Source organism: Triturus cristatus, chromosome 3_2 (assembly GCF_964204655.1).
Source record: "Triturus cristatus chromosome 3_2, aTriCri1.1, whole genome shotgun sequence".
Classification (NCBI taxonomy): domain Eukaryota; kingdom Metazoa; phylum Chordata; class Amphibia; order Caudata; family Salamandridae; genus Triturus; species Triturus cristatus.
In genome coordinates, this window is record NC_140584.1 from 829,582,958 (window position 1) to 829,603,433 (window position 20,476).

A 20,476-nucleotide genomic window follows, 5' to 3' on the forward strand; every position below is an offset into this window, starting at 1 on the left:
ATGAGCAAAGGGAAGCTTCAAAGGCATGCCGCCATTTGGAGTTTCCCCAGGCCACTGCAACCCCCCACTCTGGCGGGAAGCTTGGCCGGAAACCCCATACAAGGACAGGGGATGTGCCAGCCTGCCCACCCCACCCCTCAGGTGGGGGAGGCGAGGTGAAGCACATCTCCGGGCTCTCGCCATCTTGAAGATGGGAGGCCCTACCCTATCAGGATTAGGCTACTGCCCCCCTCCCACAGGAGAGAGGCAGGATAGGGGGTGTACCCACCCCAGGACAAGGACCCATTGGTCCCTGGCCTTCCTACCTGTAACGCCCCTAAATCTAGTATTTAGGGGCACCCTGAACCTTCCTTCCCGAGATTCCAGATAGAAAACGACAAGAAGAGCAAGAAGAACAAAGACCTGCCCTGCAGCTGCTAAAAAGAGAAGAAGACACCAACTGCTTTGGCCCCAGCCCTACCGGCCTGTCGACTCTCGAACCTGCACCAGCGCGGCATCCCTCGTGGCCAGCAACCTCACCAACCCCGGAGGACCTGGCTACCTTTAAGCTCTAAGCCCCTGGGACTCCCACGAGTAGAGGCTCTAGTCAAGAAACCTATTTGCTATCCCTGGCACCAGCCCGGGACCGCGGACCCAACACTCTGCACCAGCCAAGCCTGGCCAGTGCCGGAGTGGACAAAGACCCAGAGGACGACCCCACGGCGACTGTGACCCAGAGTCCGGCACCCAAGGACCCCCCTCGACATCCCGGAAGAAGCCTGCAGCCTCAGAACCAAGTGCCACCCCAGCCGCGATCAACCAGAGGGTAAGATTCCCGACGTCAAAAGGCACCCCTGCACCCGGCGCCCTGCGACCCCCTGTGCCCAATCCCGGGGTACCCACCTAACCTACAACTACCCAACTTACCTCTCGAAGTGGTGGTGGCACCTGAAACATCCTCGTCCCAGAGCCTGCAGCCTCTTTCCAAACCGGAACATTCCCATTGATTTCCATTGAGCGCCCTAAGGCTCAAAAGCACCCTGCACCCAGCCGCCCGAGTGGCCCTGGCAGTGCCCTCTCTACACTAACCTACTTCCCCACTTGCCCTGAGTAAGTGACCAGGAACCCAGCTCCCACAGCCGCGTGGCTTGCCAGACAGCAGCCACCAACCAAGGCCCCCCCCTATCCCTCATAGGATAACATTGGGCCCAACTCTCTCTGCACCCGGCCGTCCTGAAACCGCTGAGGGTGAACCAACTGTACCTACCTGACACTGGGGGACCCGAGTCCATGCCCGGAATTTCAACACTACCAGTCGAGTACTTACCCTTAAACCGCTAACTTCATTTTCCTCATAGGGTAACATTGACTGGCTTGTTCTTCAAAAATCTTCTAAGTGTGAACTTTTCAAAACTGCAAAAATTCACCAAAAATCAGCCAAGTGACAAAAACGAATTTACTCACCTGCTCCTAGGTGAGCTCCCAGTGCTGGATCTTGGTGCCCAGCCCTGACTCTGAAAAGTGTTCACAACTATACTTACCTCTAACTCATTTTTCTCCCATAGGAAACCATTGTCTGCTTTTCTGTGAAATTTCTTCTAAGTGTCTACTTTTGCAAATTTGAAATATTCTTTTAAAATCGTACCATTTCTGCAAACGAAATTACTTACCTGCTTTTGATAAGGACCCCAGTCCTGGGTCTAGGCACCCAGTCCTGGATTACTAAAGTAACGATAAAGTACTCTACCTGCAATTTGAATTTCTTGCCATAGAGATCCATTGAATGTTTTCTGTGAAATATTTTCTAAGTGCTAACTTTTGAAATAGCTAAATAATATTTAAAAATCATTACAGTTATTAAGTCGACTTTCATCACTTGATTCTGAATACTGACCCCAGGCTGGTTCTAGGAGCCAGACCTGGAATTCCAAAAGTAATCTGAAAAGTAATTTATTACAAATAACCTGAATTTACCATTGAGCTCAATGCATTGTTATGTTTAGGAAATAGGATTGTTTATTGCAACCAACCGTGACTGTTTACACAAATGTATTGCTTAAGACAAAAGTATTTATATTCAACCTCTCATTCTGAGAAAGTATACTTGTACCCCCTTTGTGGTTCTAAAAATAAAACCAGCATATATTTTATATATATAAACCATTGGCCTAGAGTTCAGTTATTGAGTGTGTGAAACCATTTGCTGACTGAGTGTGTACAATAAATGCTTTACACTGTCCTCTGGTACTGCCTTACTGCTCGACCAAGCTACCACTTTTGAGAGTAAGGTCATACCTAACTTTGACCTCTATCAGCCTCTGGGGGACTGTGGACTCTGTACACCCTGTACCTATTAGGGAACAGTATATAAAGAGCCACTTTCTCACACACGTGCCCCGCCTCGCACGCCCACATCTCACCCCGGCCCCCTAAACCCGCCTCAACACTTATCTGTGTCAGCCACCACAGCGATAGAGCATACAGGTAACAGTCTTCAGAAGGACATTTCAAGCACTTAGTGAAAGTTCTGAGTTTATGGAACAAGCCACTTGCCCAAGCGCAGGGTGCAAGAAAAAAATAATCTAATACAATCCAAGTGCACACAAGAAAGGACAGGAAAACCATCTAATCCTGTGCCAGGGGTGGTTGCCCTTTTAAATACATTAAACACATTCGACGTACTTGTTTTTCTTGCCATAATCTGCAAGGATTAGATCTTTTAACTGAACTTCCACCTTGATCCACTCTTCGTCTGTCAGAGTGGGCCAGATATGGTGCGGCTCGGTTATGGTCGTCTTGTCTGGCTTCAGGATAACTTTGGCACGATCATTATTCACATGAAGTGCACGCAGAATCAGGATCAGACGTGAGAAAGCCTGAGAGAGACAAAAGACAGATTCATATTCACCAGGAGGAGGGATAAGAGCCAATGCTAAATAAAATAATGCCAAAGTCTTTAAAAGGATTTTGAAATTTTTTATTTTCTATTTGCGCTGTTGTTCAGAAGTCTCACGCCAGTCTACAAAAACTCTCCAGACCATAAGGCTTCGTTATCACATCCGGTAGTGTTTATAAAAGTCACGGTAGATGTGGAGGAGGACACCGTGAGTACATGTTACTTCCTTTATGATTATCTGTATCTGATTCATAAGCACTAGCCTTCTGCGACCTAAGTAAACAATTCTGTACAGTTTTTGCACACTGGAAGATTTCTTTACTCAAACAACAACAAAAACACAAGACAATGCATTTGGTATTTTCTGTAAGCGTACAGCCTGTTGTTTTCTAGAGCATTTTGGACTATAACATATCCAACCACTACTCCAGTAGTAGTTGGAATCAAATGTCAAATTACTACTTGGTTGATGCATGGTCTGACCCTTCGACGTAAGCTCAACATAGTGCAACAAATGTCACCTTTACATAAGCCAACAAACATTTTTGTTTTTAGGTTATGTTTCAAACAATATATTTAATTAACAAGTTGTATCATACATATCAATATAAGCAAACGTGTCATTTTACAAATCAAATAGCTATCTCCTCGTATGGGCATTGATAAACCGGTACTCCCCAACCCAGCCGCTCTCCGCACTTCAACCTCCAAAGTAAAAATGCAGGTAAACAGGAAGGAATATCTACTAAACCCAAACCAAAAGTTTGGAATGGAAATCTCAGCCAACAGTTCCGGGAAAGTAAATCCATCTGCCCCACCTAGGTTAAAGTAGGAGGAGCAGCTTCATGTCTGTATTATACATGAGTAAGGTAAAACAGGGATGGGGGGTGATTGAGAGTTGAAGTCATTTTCTCAATGCTCCAGTTTGACTTATGTGCTCTCTCAGAAATTACTTTGCAGCATCCACCTGTGTGAAGGTGTACATTCAACGTTGTATACAAGCCTGAGTTTAGCGGGTGCTACCGAATGCCTGGAGTTTCAGTTTTAGAAGTTCCCTTTTGATGGGCTGTAGATTATTTCTCCTGCTGCTTGACTACAGAATGGAAATACGAAAAGATACACTCCCACGGCAGGTGGCGTACCTTCGTTTTGGGAAGCTCATAACACAAGCGTTCTTTACGGAATCGACTAGTACCTCCAAGACCCCACTGAGTCCTTCGCTGGACCCTATATGCTTTGTGTACATTAAGCTGCATTAGGGGCTCAGCTGAGAGGACCCCCTCTTCCAAAAACCTCTATAGTAATTGCCCGATGGAGCAGTTAGTGAAATTCATCCCAGGGACACCCAAGAGGTGGACATTTGCGGCTCTAAGCTGGTTCACTGTATAGTGCAGCTGTGATTCGCGGCTGATCACTGCAGTGACGACGCAGGATGTGAACTTTTTTTGGTCCTTGCCAGGCAGCTAACTCCGACCACACAACAGTAGGTAAATCCGCGACAGCATCTCGCCCCAGTCTTCCACCCACTAGTCCAATGATGCACGGGTGGCATCAACTGAAGTGACTTTTGCCTGTACAGTTCGTAGTGTCCAGTTCAAGTTAGGACAGACACCACCTTGGATGTTGTCTTCTCAGCCAATGCAGCAACCTAGAGCTTTCACGGCAGCAAGGAAAGCCCCTTAAGTCTCAGGACCCCACATGCCCCCAACACGACCATTCTTCAAGCCTCAGTCGTTCGAGAAAACGAAAAGTTTCTTACCTGTCGGTGTAGTTTTGCAGCTTGAAGATCTTTCTGGATTTACTATGCTGTGCATTATTCCGCGATCTTGTGGTTGGGTCCGGATTCGTAGTCTTTTCTTTGTTTTTTTTTTTTGTTTTTTTGTAGCCCAGGTGGGCAGCGACGACCACCATTTGGTGCACCTTCCGTGACGTCGTCGTGCTTCCTGCGGAAGTCCCACCTTTGGGGCGCCATCTTCGGGTTCTTTTTTCCCCCCCTTTTTTTTTTTTAAACCCTAGGCGATTGCTTTAATCCTTCTTGTCCATTTTTTTTTTTTTTTTTGGTACGTTTCCATTTCTTTGATCTTTTCCATTTCACCCCCTCTTCCTCCAGCCTCATCTTCCTGGCGGAGGTGGGTGGGTTCGCTAGTGAATCCAGAAAGATCTTCAAGCTGCAAAACTACACCGACAGGTAAGAAACTTTTCGTTTTGCAGCGTGAATCTTTCTGGATTCACTATGCTGTGCATAGACTTTGTAGCGGTTTTCCTAATTTTGTGGTGGCTGGGTGGAAGATGAGCGTTGGTCGTTGAAAATGTGTTGGAGCACCTTCTGTCCGACCTGTGCCTCCTTATTCATCTGAATGTCCACGCAGTAGTGTTTCGTGAACGTGTGCACAGATGCCCAAGTTGCAGCGAGACAAATGTCTTGGATGGGCGTGTTTGCCAGGAAGGCAACTGTGGCCCCCTTCTTCCTTGTGGAGTGAGCCTGGGGCCCCTCCGCTAGCTCCTGTCCAGCCTGTTTGTGACAGAATTGAATAGTGAGGGCAATCCACCTAGCGATGGTGCCCTTAGTCACTGGCCTACCCATGAAGCTAGTAGCAAAGGACACAAACAGCTGCTTCGACTTCCTGAGTTCCTTGGTTCTCTCAATGTAGTGCATCACCGCTCTTCTGGCATCGAGGGTGTGCAGGGCCTTTTCTGCGTTTGTAGTCGGGTTTTGGAAGAAACTTGGTATCTGGATAATCTGATTCATGTGGAACGCCGACACCACCTTGGGCATGAAGTGTGGGTCCGTCCTCAGGACTACCCTATCTTTGTGAATTTGAATGTAGGGTTCCTGTAGCGTTAGTGCTTGAAGCTCGCTCACCCTGCGTAGTGAGGTTATGGCCACTAGAAAGGCAGTTTTCATCGTCAACATTTGCAGAGTGGCTTTGTGAATGGGTTCAAACGGCGCCTTCATGAGCTCCGTCAGAACCACGTTTAAATTCCATGCCGGCGGCGGCAACCTTTTCGGGGGGGCCATTCTTTTGGCTCCCTCCATGAATCTCTTCACCACCTGCGAGGTGAAGAAACTTCCACCCTTCTCACCTCTGGTGTAGGCAACGATCGCTGCTAGGTGCACCCTTAGGGAGCTCGAGCAGAGGTTACTCTTTAGAAGGTGTGTGAGGTACCTCAGCACAGTTGAGTCTCTTGTCATTCTGTTTTGCAGGCCTTTTTTCCTGCACCACACCGTGAATCTCTTCCATTTTGCGCTGTAGCATTTTCTTGTAGTTGGTTTCCTTGCCTCCCGTAGCACTCGCATAGTGCTCTGAGGCAACCTTAGGTGTGCGAACTCTAGGTCTTCAGGAGCCATGCTGCCAGGTTGAGGGTCTCTGGCTCTGGGTGCAGGATCTCCCCGTTTTGCATTGAGAGCAGGTCCTTTCTCCTCTCGAACCTGTACGGATTGCCTTGCGCCATTTCTCGAATTTGTGAGAACCATGTCTGCCTCGCCCACTGCGGAGCCACTAGGATTAGTCTCATGTTGCTGGTTCTGCACTTGTTGAGAACTCTGTGCAACAGGGGTATCGGTGGAAAGGCGTAGGCAAATGTCCTCGACCAGCTTATCCATAGGGCATTTCCCCTGGGATAGCTGATCTGGTTCCCTGGACGCGAAGCTTTGGCATTTTGCATTTTGGCGTGTTGCAAATAGGTCTATTGTGGGAGTTCCCCATCTCCGGAAAAGCTTCTCCGTTTCCTGGCCATTGAGCTCCCACTCGTGAGATGCCGAGGTCTGCCTGCTTAGCCAGTCTGCCTCCACATTGTCCTTGCCCGGTAGGTGAATTGCCAGTAGATCTATCCTGAGAGGTATGGCCCATCTCCAAATCTCCTGCGCCAGAGAGGAGAGAGGGAACGACTGTGTCCCCCCCTGTTTGTTGATGTAGAACATTGCCGTGGTGTTGTCTGTTTGAACCAACACCCTCTGGTTGTACAGGTGCCTCTGGAATGCCTTCAGGGCTAGTAGGATTGTCTTCAACTCTAGGTAATTGATATGGCGAACCGCATCTGCTGGAGCCCACAGACCCCTCACTCTGAGGTTGTCCATGTGTGCTCCCCATCCCTTTTGCGATGCGTCCGTGATAATGGTCATTGTTGGGTTTGGTGGTGTCAGGCTTCTCCCTGCTGTCATGTTGTCTCTGTTCCACCAAGTTATCTCCTCCTTCACTGCGTGCGTAACAACCACTAGATCCTCCCAACTTCCGTTTGCTTGTGGCCATTGCTGTTGTAGCCATTCCTGGAATGGTCTCATGTGCAGGCGTACATTCGGCACCAGCTGGATACACGACGCCATCATCCCCATCAACTTGCTCACCGACCTCACTGTCAGAGCTCGCCCCTTCTGGTAGAGCCGCGTCTCCTTCAGTAGGGCATCTGTCCTCCTGTCGCTGGGCACCACTGTATTGCTCAGGGAGTTGATTTTTGCCCCCAGGAAAATCTTCACCTGCTCCGGTTCCATCGACGACTTCCCCCAGTGAATCGAGAACCCCAGGTTCGTGAGAGTGTGTTACGCGTTTTGCGTGTCTCTCGCACTTTTCGCGCGAGTTTGCCTTGACCAGCCAGTCGTCTAAGTAGGGGTAGACTTGTATCCCCTGCTTTCGTAGGTAGGCCGCGACCGCCGACAGGCATTTTGTAAAAACCCTTGGCGCTGATTTTAATCCGAATGCCAGGGTTGTGAACTGGTAGTGTTCCTGGTCGATGCTGAACCTTAGAAGTCCCTTGTGTCTTCTGTTTACTGGGATGTGCAGGTAGGCATCCTTGAGGTCCACGGTGACCATGAAGTCTCCGTGTCTTATTTGGGGCAGCACCTCCTGCAGCGAAGTCATCTTGAACCTTTGCGTTCTGACGAACTTGTTTAGGTATCGCAGGTCTAGGATGGGTCTGAGGCTCCCGTCTACCTTCGGGACCACGAAGTAGTTTGAGTAGACCCCCTTGTTGCGTTCTCTGAACGGCACCGGCTCTATGGCTCTCTTTTCTAGAAGCTTCCGTGTTTCTTCTCTGAGTAGGGTCAGTTCTTGACCCGATCTTTGCCTTCCCCTTGGCTTCCTGTTTGGCGGTTTCCTTTCCAAATCTACGCAGTACCCGTACTGCATGATGTTCAGTATCCACTTGTCTGTGGTTATACGCTGCCACTCGTGAAGGTAGAACCTCAGCCTTCCGCCTACTGGTGTTGTATGCTCGTAGGCTTATGATCCTTCTCTCCCCCTCGATGTTACTGTTTCGCGCCTCACCCCTGGGGGCATGTCGAGGGTAGGCGTCCTCCTGCGTGCAGAGTCACTTTGATGAGGGCTGCTCCCCCCCTCTCCTTCTCTGGCCACGTCCGTTCCCTCTCCCGCGAAAGGACTGGCCCCGGGGCTGGTACTGCCAGTTTTGCTTCTGTTGACCCTGTCCGTGACCTTCACCCTGCTGACCCTGCTGGAACGTCTGGTGCGACGGGCCCTGCTGGTTTCCTCCCCTACCGTAGGGTCTCCTGGAGGGGTTGCCTCGCCTCATTCCCCTCTGCTGTAGGGCCCCCATGGACCTCGCCGTTTCGTTATCTCTTTTTAGCTGGGTGAGCTTCTCGTCAACTGTTGCTCCGAACAGTCTCTCCGTTGAAGGGGGTGCTAAGTATGTTGTTCTGCACCTCCGGTTTGAATCCCGAGATTCTTAACCATGCATGCCTTCTCTCGGTGACCCCTATGGCCATGAGTCTTGCTGAAGTCTCTGCCCCGTCCAACGCCGTCTTTATACAGGAGTTGGCGATGTTTTTGCCCTCATCTACTAGGTGTGAGGCTCTCTGGCGGTATTCTTCGGGGAGATGCTTTACTAGCTCCCCCATCTCGTCCCAGTGCTGGTACTGGTGTCTATTGAGGAGAGCATTGGAATTCGCCATGCGCCAGTGCATTGCGGCGTTCCTCTCGACCTTTCTTCCTGTGAGGTCTATCCTCCTGCTCTCTTTATCAGGTGGTGGGCCCGAGGTTGCTGGTACGTTGGCCCTTCTCCTGGCCGTGGAAGCTATGATGGAGTCTGCGGTCACGCTACCTTTGATGTAAGGGGGGTCCAGGGAAGAGTGTTTATACTTCTTCTCAGTCCTGGGTGTGATCGACCGGCAGGTCGCTGGTTCCTTGAAGGCTTCTCTCCCCTGATTCATCATGCTTTGAAGCATGGGGAGGAACTGGCTCCTCGTCTGTATGGGGAGTAGTGTCTCGACGAGAAAATCGGCTTTCGGCTTCTCTTCGTCGAGTTTGACGCCGAAGGCTGTCGCTGCGCTCCTGACCACCATATTGTACACCCCGATGTCGTCGGGTGGCGAAGGCCTCGAAGGGTACGTGTCCACGGACTCCTCCGGGTTCTCGGTGTCGAGATCCTGCCATCCGATCTCGTGGCTGGTCGATGGTGCCGAGCCGTAGACCGACTGTTGGTCTTCTTCTTCGGCTTCCTCTTCATAATAGGTCTCGTCTTCCTCTTCGAGATCCCTCATCAGTCCCTCGGTGTCGAATTCATCCTCGACCTCGACGACGTCCGCCGATGAAACCGTTGGAATCTTGAATTCCTTCATCTTGGCGTCGAACTCCTTCTTCCTTTGAAGGATGTTCTCCATCTCGGCCTCGAGCCGCCTTTTCTTTTTCTCCATCTCGGAGATGCTTTCGGCGTCGGATCTTTTCGTCGAAACTTGCGTCGACGTCGACCGTTCTTTCAGTGTCGACCGGGCCGTACCCTGGGTTGTCTTCGACGACCCTTGCCTTTCGGCGTCTTTCGGCACCCGGGAGTCCTTCTCTAAGGATCCGCTCGGCCTCTTGTCCATGGTTCCCCCTTTGGTCGTCGAAATTTTCGGCGCCGGGGCTCCCTTCGTGGACTTAGACACTGATTATCTCGAGTCACCCTCGTGTTTGAGGTACTTTCTGTTTTTCGATCGACGATTCTCTTACCTCGTCTTCTTTTTTCTTGTCGGTCTCTACGACCGTGAAGTTTTCGGCTGTCCCGGCGACGTTGTCCTCGTCGTCCGAGGAGAGGCCCAGATCGTAGAGCGACGGGGCCTTACCCTTGCCATCCATGCTGGCGTTGGTTCTTCTCTGCCGATCTCTCACCCTGAGCGTCTTCGGCGCGAAGGCTGAGCAGGCGTTGCAGTCCTTACTCTGGTGTTCGACCAGTAGGCAGAGGTTGCAGACCGGATGCTGGTCCTTTTGGGCAGAACTTGAATGGCGTCTTGTCCATTGCGCTCAGGGCCTCTGAGTGTGCATTCTCCAAGGTCGTCGAAGAAAAAAGGGCGCTGAACCTCCTTCTTCGCGCTCCTGATGAAATAACCTCCTTTCCTGTGAAAACTCCGATGTATTTGTCGACGAAACTCGCTTTTCTTTCTTCTTTCTTCGGTTTGTAACTCTGGAGCTTCTCGATGACGATCCAGACCCAACGGCGGAAAAAAGAATCTGAAGATGGCGCCCCAAAGGTGGGACTTCCGCAGGAAGCACGACGACGTCACGGAAGGTGCACCAAATGGTGGTCGTCGCCGCCCACCTGGGCTACAAAAAAAAAAAAAAAAAAACACAAAGAAAAGACTACGAATCCGGACCCAACCACAAGATCGCGGAATAATGCACAGCATAGTGAATCCAGAAAGATTCACGCTGCAAAACCCCTAATATAGGGCTGCGCCCGAGTTTCGAAGGAACATAACAGCTCCAGAGATTGGAAAACCCGCATTCACTCTGATTAGAAAGCTCGAAGGGTCAGCATGTTTTCGATGTAGAACACTTTACCTTTGCAAATAAATAAATTTGGCTTCATTTGCTTGTCCAATGTGAAAAAAATAAATCAGTGTACGACACTGCCTCAGCTAAAAACTCGAGCTAAACAGCTAATGGAGCAGATATATTTCTCCACAACACTTTTAACATGTTTGTTATGATCCCATCCATGGGGCTGAATATTATTTCCTCGCCAGGTATTTCATCTGTGCTCAAAAGAGGCACAATAGATGCTTCCCAGCGTGGGGCATGACCGCCGAACGCTTCCTCATGTGAGGAGATGACAACTGTTACTCAAGATGCATCATCCACTGCCCTTACTTCGTCCACATCTCCCCAAACATCATATGCCCCCCGCAGTGTCACACCAGCAAGCCATCAAATGCACATCAGTTCCATTAGTTAGAAATATAGCCTTACCGTGTAGGAAGAGATGGTCTTCAGCCAGTCATCGTAGAGATTGAAGAGAACCATCTGAGGCTCTGTGGCCTTTAAGATAAGGTCTCCAAACTTCTCTACCTTCAGGCAGGCCTGGAATGGCAACTGCAGTTCTGACCCTTTAATGACAATATTTGGGAAATCCAACAAGTGTACCTAGGTTTCAGAAGAGCAGAAAAAAGAGCAATTACACAAGGGACTTTCAGTAGACCAACAGCGATAACTTTTACCTATCCTTATAAAGCTGCTATTGAAGAATTAACCATCACGCTACCAGCTGAGTCACTGGACAGGTCATGCAATCACATTTTAGAAGAACAGACCAGCCAAAAAAAAGACCATATGGGATGCTCTCCTGTGGCAATGACCGCCCCCCTTCTCTTTGAATTTGTGACCGAGAGCCTGAAATGTTGCAGCACTATTAACAAATGTTTGCAATATTTGTGTTTGACCTATTGGCCCCTTGATGCTTTGGAATCATTGTTTTGGAGCTAACATGCTCACCGGTTTGTGAATTGTAATTTCCTAAAAGCCTTACAAAAGCCGTAGGCTAATTTGCTGCCATGTGGGCGAAACACATGTTGGATGTAAGTTCATAAAGAACAAGTTACTTACCTTGGGTAATGACACATCTGTAAGAGACAGATTAGTTATGGATTCCTCACCTTAGAATTACCCCCAGGCGTCAGACTGGATCCGCAGAATTATTTCCTCAGCAGTACCTCTGAGCGTTGATCGGTTGCATCGGTCGACTCCACACTAGTCGTTAGCGTCATGGTCGCCGGAATGACATCGCGGTATCAACTTAGAGGCCGCCCTCATGCGCTGACGTCAGTTCTTTACACAACATTCCATGCCAGAAGCGCAGAGCCATGCAAGACACTGACTACTGGTGCACAAAAACTAGGGCCCTGAAAGGGAAGTCCCTTACCCTAGAAATCAGTTTGCATAAGGTGGGTGGGGCGGTGAGGAATACATGACTAATCTATTTTTCTTACAGATATATCGTTACCGAAAGTAACTTGTTCATCTGAAAGAGACAATTAGTTATGGATTCCTCACAGACTAGATACCCCAGAAATACCAACCCCGGTGGTGGGTCTGCGAACCAAGTTTACTCCAGAAAGTCCTGGAGAACTGAACAGCCAAAGAAGCCGTCTCTCTGGACTTGGCTGTCCAGGCAGTAGTGTTTGGTAAACTTGTGCAGTGAAGCCCACGTAGCTGCCGTTGCCCTGGTGGAATGGGCACGCAACCCCACTGCATGTTTCTTTTACGCTAAGGAATAGCAGATTTTGACGCAAAGAACGACCCATCGGGAGATGTTTCGTTTTTGCACAGCCTGAACAGCCAGGAAAGGAGGCTTTGAAGAAAGGGCCTGTAGCTCACTCACCCTGCGAGCAGAGGTGATGGCAAACAGAAATGGAGTTTTGAGGGTTAAGAGTTTGAGAGGACCGTTATGTAGCGGCTTGAAAGGAGCACACATAAGTAAGAACCAGGTTCAAGTCCCACTGGGGCATCACAAAAGGAATTGGAGGAAACAAGTGAGTAATGCCCTTAAGGAAGTGATTTACAATAGGGGACTTGAAAGGCTGGTCAGGCACCCGAAGGAAGGCTGAAATGGCCGAAAGATAGCCTTTGAGAGTGCCCAGAGCAGAGCCCTGCTGGGCCAAAGAAAGAAAGAAGAGAACTTCAGAAAGGGGGGCAGAAAGGGGATCAACAGCCTTTGCACACCATGCCACAAACTAGTTCCATCTACAGGCGTATACCGTTTTAGCGGAGGGACGCTTGGCTGCTAAGATAACATTACAGACTTCGGGAGGAAGGTCGAAAGCTGTCGACCATCGCCGCTCAATCTCCACGCAAGGAGGTGGAGGCTGGACAGGTTTGGGTGGAGGACCGTCCCCTGCGACAGAAGATCATCCCGAAGAGGCAATCTGATCGGAGGATCGATGGCCATGTGTATAAGCTCGGGATACCAGACTCTTCGTGCCCAATCCAGGGCCACAAGAATGACTTGGGCTCGGTCACGCTTGATCTTCTGCACTTTGGGCAGAAGTGGTATAGGCGAAAAGGCGTATAGAAGACCGCAACTCCGCCCGCGACGAAAAGCGTCACCTAGCGAGTGCCGCCTTGGAAATTCCAATGCGAACTGCTGACATTGCGCGTTCTCTTCGGTGGCAAATAGATCTTACCAAGGCTCTCCCCACTGCTGAAAGAGACCTTGCACCACCTCCGAGTGAAGACGCCATTCGTGATCCATCATGCAACTGCGGCTGAGTTCGTTCGCCCTGGCTTTCAGAGAACCTGTCAGGTGTTGAACCACCAGAGATATGCCCTGATGTTCCAGCCATGTCCAAAAGGTGGAGAGCCTCTTGACATAAAGGTCTACGACCCCACCCTGCCCTGTTTGTTGCAGTACCACATGGCGGTAGTGTTGTCCGTGAACACCTGCACCACTCTTTCCCGGACAGAGGGGAGGAATGCATCTAGTGCAAGAAGAATCACCCGAAGCTCCAGAAGGTTGATATGGAGCCCGGACTCCGCCGGTGAGCAGAGGCCTCGGATCTCCGCCTCTCCCAGGTGGCTGCCCCACCTCAGCAGTGATGCATCTGTCACCACTGTGAACTCTAATTGGGGAAGGTATAGGGATCTGCCGATGACCCAATCCCAGTTCGTTAGCCACCACTGCAATTCGTGTGCAGTGCCCTCCGAGATCTGGACGCAATCGGAAAGATTCCCCTGATGCTGTGCCCACTGGAACTTCAGGTCCCACTGCAAAGCCCGCATATGCCACCTGGCATAGTCCACCAGCAGGATGCAGGAGGCCATGAGGACCTGCAGCCTAAGGGGTCATTCTGACTGAAACCCGGGATAGAGGCTGAAAGATCAGAATAATAGCACAAATATCCCTGACTCGCTGCTTGGTAGGATAAGCCCGAAACTGCGGTGTGTCCAGAACTGCTCCGAAGAAAAGGAGCTTCTGAGAGGGAATCAGGGGTGACTTCGCGACATTGATGGTGAACCCCAGTGAATGCAGGAGGTTGGCCGTATTCTAGAGGTGGGAGACGACAGCCTGGGGAAAGCCAGTCTTCGAGATGGGGTGGAAGACTGGAACCCCTGATCTGCGCAGATGAGCTAAGACCACTGCCATCATTTTCGTGAACTACCGAGGGGCACCGGTAAGGCCGAAGGGGAGCATGGTAAACTGAAAGTGCTTGTGGCCCATCGTGAACTGTAGGTAACGCCGATGGGCCGGCAGGACGGGGATGTGAAAATAAGCGTCCTGCAAGTCCAACGCTACCATCCAGTATCCAGGGTCGAGAGCAGACAGGACCTGAGCAAGGGTCAGCATTTTGAACTTCTTCCGGAGGAAGCGATTGACGTTCCGGAGTTCCAAGACAGGACGCAGGCCCTGGTCCTTCTTGGTACCAGAAAGTAGTGGGAATAACAACCACAACCTACTTCTGGGGCAGGAACGCGCTTGATGGCACCCTTGGCCAAGAGAGTGGTAACTTCCTGTTGGAGAAGGGCCAAGTGATCCTCCAACATGCGATGTGTCTGAGGTGGCATGGATGGTGAGGTAGTCTTGAAAGGGAGGGAGTAGCCCCTTTGGACCATCTGCAAAACCCACCTGTCAGACGTGATGTTTAACCAGTGATGGCGAATCCTGCCGCCCACTGGCAAAAGGTGGTCCTGAAAGGTCTGACTAGGAAGGCTTGGAGGCTGCTGCAGAGGGGGCGCTGGTGGACTGGCCTGCCTGCTGGCCCCCAGACGCAGAGGCTGGACGGCCTATGCAGGCCTGGGTTTCTGGGCGGAACATGGTGGGGCACCCCTTCCATAGCCACAAAAGGGGCAAAAGGCAGACTGCGCTGGGCGGGATGTGGATGCGAGGCTTAAGGACCCGGCCGTAGCCCTGAAAATGCTCAAGCACGTTGTGCGCCTTGTCACCAAACAAGCAACGCCATCAAAGGGCACATCCAAAGCATAGCTTTGAGATCACCCGAAAAGCCAGTAGACTTCAACCCGGCGTAGCGTCTAAGGGCTACCGACGTGGAAATCGTCCTGCCTAGTGAGTCGGCGGTGTCCAGCCCACATCGGATGGTGAACTTCGCTGCGTCTCTCCCTTCGGCAACTGTACGGGAGAACACGGCCTGGGCCTCCTCCGGGCACTGTGGCAGCACCTGCACAACCGTGTCCCACACCAAGTGGGAGTAACGGCCCAAAAGACAGGCGGTGTTCACCGACCGCAGTCCTAAGCTGGACGAAGAAAACATCATCTTCCCAAGGTGGGTCAGATTCTCAGATTCCCTATCAGTTGCTGCGTTCGGGAATGTGCCCTTGGAAGTCAAGGCTTGGACTACTAAGCTCTCAGGGGTGGGATGGTGTGAGAGGAAAATGTTGTCGTCCGGGGCCGGGCGGGGCAATCATCCTATCCACAGGAGCACCTGTTTTGGGGTTGGACCAAGTACCCAAAAGGATGTCCGTGAGGGCCTAATTGAACGGCAGCAGTGGCTCCCGAAGAGGCCGTTGCCGGCTGAAGAACCTCGGTCAGGAGGTTAGTCCTGACCGCCACCGTAGGAAGCTCGAGGTTTAAGGCGTCGGCCACCCTGCACAACACCACTGCATAAGATGCAGCCTCCTCCGTAGCCGTGGTAAGGGGAGAAATCATGCCAAAATATGGGGAGGTGTCCAGACCACTGGCATCACCCAACTCCTCTCTCCAGTCTGCAAGAGGGTCCACAGACCCCTCCCAGTCCTCTTCACCCTCTCCTGGAAGCCACTCAGGGCGGTAGGAAACATCAGGGGAGAACAGGGGTACAAACATACCGGCCGGCGGCGGTCCCGACGTCAGAAAACATCTGCCCAGCTCCGTGTCCTCATCAAGGGGGAGGCCAGGGCCAACGCCAGCTGGGGAAACACAACTGGTGACGGAGGTGGCGTCGTCACTGTATTCGGTACCGGAGGAGGTTTCACAAGGTCGACAGGCGCAGATCAAGGCCTGGATCGTTGGGGGCCCTGCGGCACCAGAGCCGAAGCTGCTGGCATCGAAGGCCTAGAGCACCCAACAAAGTCTGCGGGGCGTGAGGGTGCGACGGCGAGTCTGGCTGCCCGAAGATGGGATGTAAGGCTTTGTAAAAGTTGCAAATCTGGGTAGGGGTCGCTCCGGCTCCTGGAAAGGGGAGGGAAGGCCACAGTCGACCCAACAGGCTCCACGGGCGGAGCCGGACGACTACCCTCCACTTCCTGCGTCAAGACGGACGGGGAGAACGCAAAGAGCAACAATGCTTCTTTGCCTGCTTCTTGTGCTTCGATTTACCCGAAGACAAAGACTTCGATGATGAGTGGAGGTGGTGGTGGCTCCGGGACCAGTCCTGTGACCTCCCTCTCAACCGGGACCTTAAACGGCGCGGAGCACGACTTCGGGTGGTGGTTGCGCCCCAAGCACCAAAGGCACATGAGGTGCAAGTCTGTGACCAACATCAATTTGCAACAGAAGTCGCAAGCCTTGAAGCTGGTCCGACGTGACATCCCTTCGTGCACCAGGAGTCGATCGACTCAAAAAAGGTGTCGACAAAAGTTGCAAAAACAGAGGCAAAAAGTGATTCGAGGTACCGCTCTCTCTGGATCTGTGTTGGCTGTCGCGGAAAAATAAATAACTAATGTCAGCGCACGAGGGCAGCGTCCAAGTAGATACTGCGATGTCATTCCGGCGACCACAATGAACACGGAATCAACCCACGCCACCTATCGACGAACAGAGGTACTGCTGAGGAAAAAATTCTCCGGATCCAGTCTGACGCCTGGGGGTCATTCTAAGGTGAGCAATCCATAACTGTCTTTTTCAGATGCAAGATCATAAATATTGATCATACGAAGTGTGCTTTCAATAAATAGTCAAATCCAATATGGATTACTTTACCGACTTTTCTGGAAGTTGATGTAAGAATTATTCTAAGGATTTTTCTTTGACAAACCTATATCAAATCATGGAATTGGTTTAGAATCAGAGTGACTCATACAAATCTTTTTCGATTTGTAAAGTATTTGCATCTCACTTATCTATACCAATTGGAATTTTAGGTTTTGGGCATTACCTAAATGGATACTTTTACAATTAACTCATGAACAACAGGTCAGGGTATTATTGGACAAGGGGTTCAAATAAACCGCCCATTTTCTTACATCAAATTTTAAAAGAACAGACACCCAAAGCTAACCCTAGAAATTAATACAGGGAAAGCTTTGAAGACTATACTCCCAGTCTTAAGCGCAGCAAGTTTCAGGCTCCTTTATAGTGGCTCTTACCTCCAAGGGGTCCAACATTCCCTTTCTAGTGACAATGATCTGCTTGGGCTGCTCTTCCACTGGGAGGGAACGGATTAAGGCAGCAACTTCCTCTGCAGTCTTCCACTTGGCCAGCTGGAGTAAACAAAAAGAGTGCACATTACAATGACAGACTTGAGTCCTGGGCAAAGTCCATCTTGCCCAGGGTCACTTAATTTCCATGGATTTCGTCCACTCCCGACGGAGAATCCTAAATCTCTAGTACACTGGTGGAGTACAGAACAGCACAACATCCGTCCAAACAGGCAGTTTCTCACCATTTACATCAAAACAAACGCTCCAAAATGAGCAGCATCTAGCATAGTGAAAGCCCCGTTTCATTTCACAGAATGATCTGAGCAGGCACCTAATCCTTCACATACCAAACAAAATTATAAGGAGCCACACTCGCTTTCCCTATGAAGGTTAGTCCGACATGGTACAAGAGGAATTAATTCAGCTTTTTTATAGTGTGCCCTTTCCAAGTCCCCATGTAGTTTACTGTGACAGTGTGGCCAAGCATCTTATGATCATAAGAGGCAATGTGCCCTGACTGGGAAGAGGTGCCCATGCTCCAAACTGCAGCTTATTTCCTACAACACAACGGGAAGTAATGGTGTTGCATCTCTTAGGCAGGCACAATATGATGGACTCTTAGAGAAGAGAATGCAGCTGTACCTGGGATCCAAACCGAAAGACTCAAGTGCAGAGGTTGAATTTCCAAACTCTGTTCCCTCACAGATGCATTCATTGAACCCAGTACTGTTCTCTTTAGGTTCTTAAGAGTCATGGTTTTCCTACATTCTTCTGAAAGAGCTCTTGTAATATTCCCCCTTCTAAATTAAAATAAATAACTCTGCATGCACTGTGGTTCTTCTGTGAGTTACTTTGTTGTAAACCCAGCAAATCACCTTTCAGATATCTTACCTGACCTAGACGCTTCTGTCCAGCCCACACAGATGTGTGAATAATCTTGAGGAACAGCTGTCCCGTTCGAGGGTTAAAGATGAAAATTGCACCGTTAATGGGCTTTGTGGTCAAGTTTCCCTCAAAAGTCTGAAAAAGAAAATAACAAAAATAGTAAAGTTTTTAACTGCTAGTAAATGTCCATAGCCATCCTGCTATAGTAAGTGGACGTCAGGTTCTAATAATTTCAAATGTCATTACATCAATGAATCAAAGCTCTGAAAAGTTTTAGGGTATGCAAAAGCCCAAAGCAAAAACAACTCTCTCTCCCAACCCAATCACACACACCAAACATTGAAAGTTTGATTTTACGCAATCACTGAAATAAAGGAGGAACTACCCATTTCCACAGCACCAAATCCAACAGCAACCGGTGTGCCGCTCTACTTAAAACATAAATATACACACACACACACTATATATATATATATATATATCTATATATTCACTGAAAAAACCATAGGTTTCACACATGTTATAGTTAGCTGGACATTTTACTGATAAAAAACCAATGAAATTCCCCCGTTATAGTTAGTGCAGGCAACTATAACTCACGCGACCGCAATCCTCTGCTGATGCTAATACTGTATTTAGACAATTAGTTGCCCATGTCTTCTTCCATTAAATTTTAGCTATACATATATTACAAATATTTTTTTTTCATAAAGACACATGTGTCATCAGCAGAGGATTGCGGTCGCGTGAGTTATAGTTGCCTGCACTAACTATAACGGGGGAATTTCATTGGTTTTTTATCAGTAAAATGTCCAGCTAACTATAACATGTGTGAAACCTATGGTTTTTTCAGTGAATTTGCAAGGTTTTTTAAATGCTAATTCCTAACTATAACGTGTGTGAAACCTATGGTTTTTTCAGTGAATTTGTACGGTTTTTAAAATGCTAAGTTACTTTACACCATTCGTGGCGTGCGCGCCCACTTAACGCTTCCTGGTTTCGACCGATTCGAATGTTTACTAAGATCTAACAGCCAATCAGAATCGCGCACGCGCACGTCACCGTACGCGTACGGTAAGCGCACGGTAAGCGCACCGTAAGCTGGCTCAGATATATATATTGATTTAAAGGCTATTTTCTCAGAATCTACTGAACAGATTTACACCAAACCTACAAAAGGCACTTCATTGACCTGTAGACTACCTCTCTGCCAAATTTCTAGGAACTCTGTTCAGCCGTTCGGGCTGTAGCCGTGTCTAAAGGTCCTATGGAAAAATGCATGGGAAAAACGCGTTTTGGGACCCCCCTTTTATCTCAGCCCCCGCTTGACGAATCCCCCCGAGACTTTCAGGGTAGGAGCGGAGCGTCCCACCTATTTTGAAAATTTTGCGAGGATTCGTCGACCGGCGCCAAAGTTATTCAAAATAGAATGTTGCGGATTTCCTATGGAAACAGGGTCCTAATTATAACTACCTACTGGCGACCGCCAGTAGGTAATATATATATACACACACACACACACACACACACACACACACACACACACACACACCCCGTTGCGGAGGACTCACCTTGTGGATAGTGACTCTATACACATTGGTGTCATCCACAAACCAGATGATCTGGTTGGAGAAGAGTTCGCCATAGTTCTGGGAGGAGAGATAGGGTTCTGTGGGCTCAGACGAGTACAACTGCAGCCCCTTGCGGATTCGCTCTCGCAGCACATACAGCGCAGGGTTCGCCTTCATGATCTTGGCCATCGCTTGCTGGATCAAGGGTTTGCCACCAGGAAACCAGTTCCCGTAGGCGCTAAGGAGAGAAGAAACAATCCTCAATAGTAAATGTAGCAAATGTAAATCAAGCTCTGGCCTTTTCTTCCATTCAAATACATCTATGGTGCTACAACTGGTTAACAGCTTTGTATGGACACTATCTCCCATCCTTAGCCTGGAAAAAAAGATACTCAAACTGTCAAGAAATACTAGGCATTCTGCTGTATCTGAGGATCCTCCACTATCTGGGTGGATGAGCATAGTCCATCGCAGCATAAGGGCACTGAACTGACACAGTATATTCTTGGTATATTATATCTAACAACCTTTTATCAAAACCATTAATGAGAAGCAGCTCACAATCTAAGTTAGGCACGTTTTAAGCAGACTAA

General features: G+C 49.5%; 1 protein-coding gene across 2 annotated transcripts in view; it reads right to left on the reverse strand.

Annotated features, from left to right (window-relative positions):
* Window positions 1-20,476, reverse strand: part of PRPF8 (pre-mRNA processing factor 8) — a 178,899-nt gene that overhangs the window by 59,450 nt on the left and 98,973 nt on the right. For both annotated transcript variants that reach the window (XM_085649062.1, XM_085649063.1), the window contains exons 33-37: window positions 19,884-20,121; window positions 18,319-18,447; window positions 17,374-17,487; window positions 11,050-11,223; window positions 2,662-2,855 (exon numbers count right to left, since the gene is read on the reverse strand). In XM_085649062.1, the coding sequence (XP_085505188.1) occupies window positions 2,662-2,855; window positions 11,050-11,223; window positions 17,374-17,487; window positions 18,319-18,447; window positions 19,884-20,121 (849 nt within the window). The remainder of the gene's footprint in view (window positions 1-2,661; window positions 2,856-11,049; window positions 11,224-17,373; window positions 17,488-18,318; window positions 18,448-19,883; window positions 20,122-20,476) is intronic.